This window comes from Poecilia latipinna, unplaced genomic scaffold (assembly GCF_001443285.1).
Source record: "Poecilia latipinna isolate Pla-1442-1.1 unplaced genomic scaffold, P_latipinna-1.0 Scaffold411, whole genome shotgun sequence".
NCBI classification, from domain to species: Eukaryota; Metazoa; Chordata; class Actinopteri; order Cyprinodontiformes; family Poeciliidae; genus Poecilia; species Poecilia latipinna.
Window position 1 is genome coordinate 299,012 of NW_015113027.1, and position 8,540 is coordinate 307,551.

Here is an 8,540-nt window from a genome sequence, read left to right on the forward strand (position 1 = left end):
ACCATTTTAATTTTATTCTTCCTCTCAATCTGTTTAATTCCTTCCTTGTGGATGTGATTCATGTACCAGAAGTGATTCAGAGGCAGAAGACAACGTTTTTGAGCTGTTTCTGCTGTCGAAGTGAATGGAGTACCACTCTTGACAGAGAAGACCATGTTCTAAAATGAAAAAAAAAAAATCTGTTATTAAATTTATATAATCATTCATAATTAAATGATTTATGTGGCAATAAAGTTTGTGACAGCTGTCTCAACTGTCACACCGAGACGTTGAAAGGTAATTGTTTTTCTGTTCATCCTTAACATTAGTTTACATATTGATTAGTGAATAGTTTAGATTTTCATTTTAAAATTATTTTCAATAGCCTGACTCTTCAGTTAACTATTTGCAGTGCACACATTTAGTTAACTTTATCTGTCAATTCTCTGTATTTTGGTTATATGCAACAGATTAGAAAATAAAGATCTTGTTTTGAGTTACCAGTTTCCTTTGGAGCTGCTGCTGGAGTGTCACTCTGTTCTGGCTGATTGCTTTTCTTATATGACTGGCAAACCTCCTCAGCGGGTCATTCCATTTGTTTACCAGGGGAAGGGGAAATTTGGTTTTCTTTAGTTTAATTTTACTATTTCTTTCATGTTTCTTCTTTTTGGCAGTTTGATCAGTTTTAATAGTATTTATTTAATTTAAAGATTTAGTATTCTGTTGACCAGTATGTTTGTTAATTACGTTCTTGTATGTTTAATTACCCCTTGTGTGTCAGCTGTGGTCTGATCAGCCACGATTTAAGTTTCCCTCATGTCTTGTTTGTTAGGTCAGTTTGTGCTTGAGTTCTTTGTGTTACTACCTGAGTTGTAGTTTGTTGTGTTGACCTCTGCTTTGGACCCAATTCATCATTTTTGAATTACAAAACCACACAAAAAGACCCTGGTAAAAGCACATTCCCAGACTGCACAAAGAGTATAAAACTCGCAGAGTTGGGCCGGCAGAGTCAGGGCCGGCCCAAGCCTCCATGGGGCCCTAAGAGAAATTTGGTTTTGGGGCCCTCTCGTTCTGCTAACAATGTGGACCGGCTGCAGTCAGTAGTCCGATCATTAGATCATTCACACACTTGCTATAAACTTATTGCATCTCTGTTGGCAGTGCAGTTTATATTATATACATATAAGATAGATTTATTGGCCATCTGATTTATCGACCAGTTGATTTCTGGGCGCCGATTTCCTTAATTTTGGGGGATCGTGATCGGCCGATACTTGCATGTGAAGCCCATCTTATCCTCTAATCTTATCTCTGTCAGCAAAGGTTTAAAAATCAGCCTCTGTCCTCTTCTGCTCTACAGTGAGAGGTTTGACTGAAAGACCGGCCCACCAGGTCAGGTCTGCACATTTACAGTTAACAATAGTCACCCCACTGTTGCCAAATCAGTGACTTTCTTGCTATATCTAGCGACATTTTAGACAACAAAAAAAAAAATCATATCAGCCAAAGTCAAAATTGGCAGGTCAGGCTTTTTAAAGATCAGTAACCAGAGATCGGTCAGAAAACTGCAATCAGTGTGTTTTTGATATTATAATGACATAGAAATTATTACTTAAAAATATATATAAAAATCAGCTCCACTGAGGGGGCCCCTTAGCGGCCCTGGGGCCCTAAGCAGCTTCTTAATTTGCTTTTGCCTTGGGCCGGCTTGACTGAACCAGCGCAGATTTCTCTGCAGATGCCACCAGGAGGAATTAGTGTATTCAGACCGCAGCAGGTGCTTGTAATTTATGTGGAGTCGTTTAATTTCAGTTAAAAGTTACTGGGGCCACAGTCAGTAGTTTTTGTCACTACAGAGAAAAAGTTAGTTGCGTTCATCTGCTGTTCATCTGTTTATTTACTTCCTGGCTGAATTGACATTGGGCTCTTGAAGTAATTTTGGTTGACCAGCCTCTCAAGGCTTCCCACTGATCCATATTTTCTGCTGCTGTGAATAATAACTTGCTTTGGTTTGCTGGCATCCCAAAATTTTACAAATGGTTTTGTAACCTTTTCCAGACTGATTGATATCAAATCTTTTACATGTTTTGAATTATGTACAGGTGGTGTCGCTTTTTGAGATCTTTCAGCCATCATGGGCATTCAATCGAAATTATATATTATGTTGGCTTATGAACTGAGCACAACTTCCTAAAAAGACAATTTAATCACAATTAATTTATAAGTTAACAATGAGGTTCAATTATTTTTTTGCCAGAGGGCCAGGTTGGTTTGAATAGGTTTTTCCTGAAATAAATGAAATCATAATTTGGAAATAGGTTTTTGCATTTATTCAAGTTATCTCTATCCAATATTGAAATTAGGTTGATGATCTAAAACATTTAAGTGTGTCAAAAATAATTATGGTAGATAAGCAAATACTTTTTCGCAGCTCTTTACCTGTGTTAAAGTGTGTCCAGCTGGTGACTCCAAATCAGCATCTTTGGTGTTTACTGAAGCCGCTGGAGGAGTCGGATTCACTGAAGCATCGTCTGCTGTTTGTGGATCCTGCTTTGGTATTTCCAGCATTACAGACAGAATGGTGACTAATTGTTTTTTGTCTTTTGTATAAAGTGTTTTTCCACTCAGCTTCTGAAGCTCTTTGAGACCTTTAAAATAAACAAAAAATAGAATGAAAAAATGCATTTAGTTGTCAGTAATTTGAAAAGTCATTATTGCAGTATATCAGTGTGTTCAAAATAAATATTCCTTTTTATAGGGTTAGATTAACAGAGTTGCTGAGTCTGTCACATGCTGTATGTGAAAATACAGTTCTATACCTGGAGGAGGTGAAACCAGAATCAGAGCTCGTCCATCTGGTAAGACCTCTTGAACTGTGCAGTCTATTTTAGTTTTTAATTTATTGAACCGAGTCTGGAGGGATTTTTGTAGATCTGTCTTCTTTTTGTTCTTATCCAACCACTTCAACAACAGAGTCAATAGGACTTCTTCTCGATCTGTTGGAGGATCCATACCAGCCTGTGAAAATAACTGTAAAACAGACCAAAAGATTGTTTAGAGCTATCTTCTTCTGTATTTTTTAATATTGGGTCAAAATGGTTTACACTCTTCTTAATAATCAACGAGAAATGTTTAATGCATTTTGTCAATCAAACCTTTATAAATTCTGACCATCTTTTTCCATGTTTCCTCTGATACTTATATTATTTATCTGTGGTAATGAGCTCCAAATGGAAAGTCTCTTTGCCATCACCCTAATCTTTACCTCTCTTCACAGATTCTCCCTCAGATTCAGACCAGGAATCTAGTTGGGTCACTTCAAAACGTAAATATTACTTCCAGAAGATTACTTCAAACCTAAATCTAAATATACACTATTAACTCCCTGCCCAGCTGTACCTTTTAACATTGTACTGTTATAGTACGTTACTGCATACAATGACGTGAACATTGTATGGACACTGCATGAACACAAGAACTGCTCATAATATGTCCAGTTGTCCTAAAAAGCAGACAGAATATTCATATTTTTCAGCAATTAAATTTCAATGAATCTGTGATGTTTCAATTCATCTTCATTTAATCTTAAAAGCTTTTACTTTTTTATTTCATCAGCATATTTTATTTTATTTTATTTTTATCTCCATTTATTTAAATGCCATAACATTCCATTATTTCTGAATTTTAATGTTTTGCTGTTTATTTACATCTCTTACCGCAAATTACAACAAAATTTCCACAATTGTACATTCATAATTCAATCATAATTACAACCCTCCCATCTGGTAAAATGTCTAACTGAGCAATCCACTTTAGACTTTTCCTAGTGTGTCACATCCTTTAACCTTAGTTATTGCAATTTTCTTTTGCAAAAGTATCAGTTAAATATTTTCCTGAAATTGTCAAGTACTTTAGAGTGTGTTTAAAAATGAATCTTATTAAATAGAAGCTGTGCAAATACTTCATGTTAATTAGAAGAAAATTGCTTTTGTATTCTAGACATAAGAAATTTAAATTAGACATATCAAATGCCAGTGACACACCTGAGCCTGATAGTCCATGAGCTCTTCTTCCATGAAAGTAGACATTGCGATGGTCCACTTCCTTTCTTCAAAACAAAGCAGATCTTTAATGACAGACATTTCAGCTCATGTAACAAGCATATTCATTTTGCTTACTTTGCTTCACTGAAACCACACAGGAGAATATAACAACACTTTCAAAGCGCTTACCTTCACCTGTTCGCTCCAAACGTTGACACTTCCTTGTAAATGAAAGTGAAAGCAGAAACAGATACTGAAATCAGGACGGGGCGCTGCCGCTGGCGACTCAGTTGGCAAAATGCACTTACTATGTAAGAGACTGAAGTCCGAGTCCTCGACGCATTTACCCTGGACTCGTTGTCATCTCTGTTCTGGACGTTTCATCTACTATCCGGGACAGAGGCGCAAAAAGTGGGTATGCAGCGTATGCAACGCATAGGGCGCAGCACCAGAGGGGGCGCCAAAACCCCGTCTGGTTTTCCCATACCCTTCAGCGCGCCTCACGCTCCTTCACCTCTCGCACATAACGAGGTACATGTAGCGAGTTTTACACTCCACGTAGCGTCGCCTCGGGGGTGGGGGCGGGGGGCTTGAGCGTCGGTACTTCACCCTGAAATTCCTTCCCTCGGGGCGCACCTGAATAATGTGCAGTTGCGCCACTGATCCGGGAGCTGACAGAGCCTTCAATAGTTTTATGTGCTGAAGTAGCTCATTGTTCCTTAATCAGTCTTACAAGCTTCTTACCGCTTCTTTCCTGAGAAACCCTGAGGCATTTCATGTTGCACTATGGAGTTAGATTTGTTTCACAATTATTCATTCACACAAATACTAAAACTTGGCGCAGTTCAGCTTAAGAGCTACACAAAAATCTTCACATACTCTTTTTAGAAAATTGCAGGCATAAGTTAAAGCTTACACTTTTAAGTTAGTCTATTTTTCTAAATTTGATCTTTTTAAAAGACAACGGATAAAAAAAAAGAAACAAACATACTTGATAGGAGTTTTCTTTATGTATTTGGGGAGTTCATTTATTAAACATTTTAATGCTTTTCAAATGGGGAGAGCTTTGGAAAAGCTTAACTCGTATATTATGACTTTTGTAATGATAATGATTTCAATTAAATATTTACTCATCACCACTGAATACAGGGCACAATCACTCTATTTTCAGAGTATGAATCATTGCATTTGTCATAAATGCTCTTTTGATATCCCTTGTGTCTTACACAAATTAAATTGTCTTATAAAATTAAAAAATTGAAGTCATAAATTGTTTTAAAGAATAAATGTAAATAATGATTTTTCTTGGATTTTCCTCACTTTATTTGAAGGGAAAGTAGAAATGTGAAAATGTTTTTGTTGTAATGGCTTCTATACCCGTTTTATTGTAATATTTTGAAAGGAATTAGCTTTTGTTTGGCTTGAGAACATTTTCTTTGCTTTTAAAAAATATCTTAAGTAAAAGTTGTTGTTTTTTCCTTATTATTATTCATATTTTGCCTCCACCCAAAGGCAATGGCTGACTGCTTTTGGAATATTTCTTGTTATAGTCATATAGTATTAAGGGATTACAATGCTATTTGTATTATGTAAATCATCCAGTGGATGTATTTCTCCCAAACTCCAAACTGCATGTCGCTCAGATAAAGAGCTTCATGGTTTTCCATCATCAAGCAGCTCCATCTATGTCTCACATCACTAAATGTAAGGCAAAGTTTTGGATGCAGTAATACAGAGTGCACTGATACTTAAAGTGACCAGGTATGCTTTTTTTTGTCTGGTAATCCAATCAGTAAGACGTTGTTCTTCAGTTCTTCCAGGAAACAAAACTCTGAATGCCAAAGGATACAAGACAAATTGAACAATGAACTGCTTCCAACTTTGTGGGAACATCCACCCATCCATCTTCTTTACACCCTTGTGTTGCTGGTGCCTATCTCCAGTGAGACATTTAGGGCAAGAGACGAGGTCACCTGGACAGGTAGCCACTCTGTCACAGGACAACACAGAGACAGACAGGACAAACAATCATGCGCGCACACACACACACACACACACACACACACACACACACACACACACACACACACACACACACACACACACACACACTCACCTAAGGAGAATTTAGAGAAACCAATTAACCTGACAGTCACGTTTTTGGACTGTGGGAGGAAGCCGGAGTACCCGGAGAGAACAACGCATGAACAGGGAGAACATGCAAACTCTGCAAACTCCATGCAGAAAGATCCCGTGCCGGGAATCAAACCCAGAACCTTCTTGCTGCTAGGCATCAGTGCTCTTTGTGGGAACAGTTATTTCCTATTCCAACATCACTGCACACCAGTGAAGGGTCCATAAAGATATGTATGAGTGAGTGTCATTTTAGTAGACTTGAGTTAGGGTTAGGGTCCTTTTAGCTTTTTGCAACTTAAATAAAGGGTGTTGCAAATCACAAACTGTCTTTTGGAATATTTGTAATGGCAGTCCAATGGTGATAATAGCACAAAAACAGTCCTCCCATTACTGCAAGGACAAACAACTGCAATGGATGGATGGATGATCGATTGATCGATCGATCAATCCATCAATCAATCAATAAATTCTATTTGTGTAGCACATTTTAGCGACAAGACATTTCACAGTGCTTTACATCATAAAAACACAACAATGTCATAAAAAAAATCATACAGTCACATAAATTAGAACTTTGTTCCCAAAAAACTACACTTTTAACAGGCATATTTGAATCTATTAAACAGCAATTCAAAGCTAATCAATTCTGTATAAAGACTATTACATACTGACTACATGTTTACATGACTATTAAATGTTGTGTTTTTAGAAAATATATATGATGTCATCCTACCAAGAACAGCAATATATTCATTAATGGGCATAGTCCATTAATGAACATTAATGAAACATATTATATAGTTCATTTAAAATAAATAAACTAAATTATATGTTAATTAATAATTTATTTGGGAAATACCTAATCTAATCATCTTAATTGTCATTTGATGACAGTTACATTTATACATTTCACCTGTGATTTCATACTGAATAAATGTGAAGAAAAATAATCAAACGTGTTGGTAAAACCTCGAATTATGTGATTTGTTTAGTTGCATGATGATAAATAAGAACAACTAATCAGCTTTTAGTCGCCCCCAAACTCTTATTTATTATAAAACATTTCTTAATGAAAGGAATAAAAATACATAAATCCAATTAATAAGATTTTAAGAAAACATTCCTTTAATTGCTTTTTAAAAATTCAGTTAATGTAAAGACTTCACTGGATGCCCTTCGCTTTCAGCTGCTCCTTGACTCTGCTCAGGTAGTTCTCATCTGGATACCCAAAGCTGAGGAAGCAAAATTTAAAAGGATTAATACATGAAACCGAAGGCTGACTCAGTGAATACAAAGGGAACAAAATGGTGACCCGTACCACTGTGGTCCTCCTGTCATGGACGTCTTGTGATTGATGTCATTCCAGGTCACCATGTTATCCATCCCAGTTGTCCTCGAAGTCCCAACAGTGAAAATCAGCTTCTGGTCAAAAGCTTTTTTCAGGAGAAGCAGAACTTCATTTCCCTCTTTGTTGTCAGGAAGATATGCTATTCTGGTAGTTCCTCCATAGTACTGACCAGGTTCTGGATGATCTTCCTGCCAGGAAAAATTCAGGTTAATGGCATCTGTCTGACATTACAGTTAAATTACTGATATAGATAATATGTGCTTAGACATTACCGTCTGTTTTCCACTTGGAATGTCGTAGGTGATTAATATATGGCCATTATATGGGAATCCAGGGAGGGATAATGGATACTTATTCCAAGTCATTGTTCCATCAGGTTGGTTTCCCTTCATCACACCAAAAACATCCTTGCATATCGGACAGATGGGTCCACATGTTTTTATTGCATTTTGCAGGCACCCCTCACAAAATGCATGTTTACACTTCAGCTGCTTCTTATTAATAAAATCGGACAAACAAATTGAACATGAGTCATCTTTGCTGTCCTCCAAAAACTGCCTGGTTGACGTTTTAATGGAATTCTGTAGATCTGCTCTAGAGTCCCTTTTCTGTTGCAGCAAAGACTGAAAGTAATTTCCTAAATCACTATCGCCTTGTCTGTTGCTAGATTTAACCTCTAAACCACATTTATCTTTGGTGTTAAGATCTTCAGCAGATGTCTTAGCCACCTTCCTGCGTTTTTCTTCTGTTGGTAGTCTTGCCTTAGTAAATGGATTTTTGAGGTCCATGTACATCTTCAGTAATGTACCATCTGTAGCAGGTTTGTGCTGTTCAGCTGGTGTGTTTGTCGTCTGCATTGCATTCAGGACGGCACTGAATTCATCTTGGCTTTGCTTTGGACCACTAACAATAACTTCTTCTGATGACATGGTGAGCAAAATCTTGTCCTTGTTTCTCTTGATGACTTTTAACGCGTCGCTCCACTGATCTGGATCTACAAACTTGAGAGGAATCACTGCCTGGCCTGAATCAGC

At 37.1% G+C, this 8,540-nt stretch overlaps 2 protein-coding genes across 4 annotated transcripts in view; both read right to left on the reverse strand.

Annotated features, from left to right (window-relative positions):
- LOC106950606 (uncharacterized) overlaps positions 1 to 4,412 on the reverse strand; it is a 12,815-nt gene extending 8,403 nt beyond the window's left edge. The window contains exons 1-6 of one of the 3 annotated variants that reach the window (XM_015037571.1): positions 4,331 to 4,395; positions 4,212 to 4,243; positions 4,023 to 4,087; positions 2,799 to 3,009; positions 2,419 to 2,627; positions 63 to 158 (exon numbers count right to left, since the gene is read on the reverse strand). In XM_015037571.1, coding sequence (XP_014893057.1) covers positions 63 to 158; positions 2,419 to 2,627; positions 2,799 to 3,009; positions 4,023 to 4,067 — 561 coding nt within the window. In that variant the 5' untranslated portion in view covers positions 4,068 to 4,087; positions 4,212 to 4,243; positions 4,331 to 4,395. Of the gene's footprint in view, positions 1 to 62; positions 159 to 2,418; positions 2,628 to 2,798; positions 3,010 to 4,022; positions 4,106 to 4,211 lie in introns of all 3 variants that reach the window. The other 2 variants (XM_015037572.1, XM_015037570.1) reach the window with 2 other exon arrangements.
- A 2,885-nt stretch (positions 4,413 to 7,297) lies between these two features.
- Positions 7,298 to 8,531, reverse strand: LOC106950609 (E3 ubiquitin-protein ligase DTX3L-like). The gene is made up of 3 exons (XM_015037582.1): positions 7,779 to 8,531; positions 7,477 to 7,694; positions 7,298 to 7,390 (listed from the first exon to the last, which is right to left on the reverse strand). Exons 1-3 carry the CDS (start codon positions 8,433 to 8,435, stop codon positions 7,321 to 7,323), a joined length of 945 nt encoding a protein of 314 aa, XP_014893068.1. The 5' UTR covers positions 8,436 to 8,531; the 3' UTR covers positions 7,298 to 7,320.
- Between the last annotated feature and the right edge of the window lie 9 nt (positions 8,532 to 8,540).

Coding starts and splice junctions, on each gene's coding strand:
- LOC106950609 (XM_015037582.1), bottom strand. CDS start 8,435: ATGTCATCAGAAGAAGTTATTGTTAGTGGTCCAAAGCAAAGCCAAGAT. Junction 7,695..7,778: donor TTCCAAGTGGAAAACAGACG/GTAATGTCTAAG, acceptor TTTTCCTGGCAG/GAAGATCATCCAGAACCTGG. Junction 7,391..7,476: donor ATGACAGGAGGACCACAGTG/GTACGGGTCACC, acceptor TTGCTTCCTCAG/CTTTGGGTATCCAGATGAGA.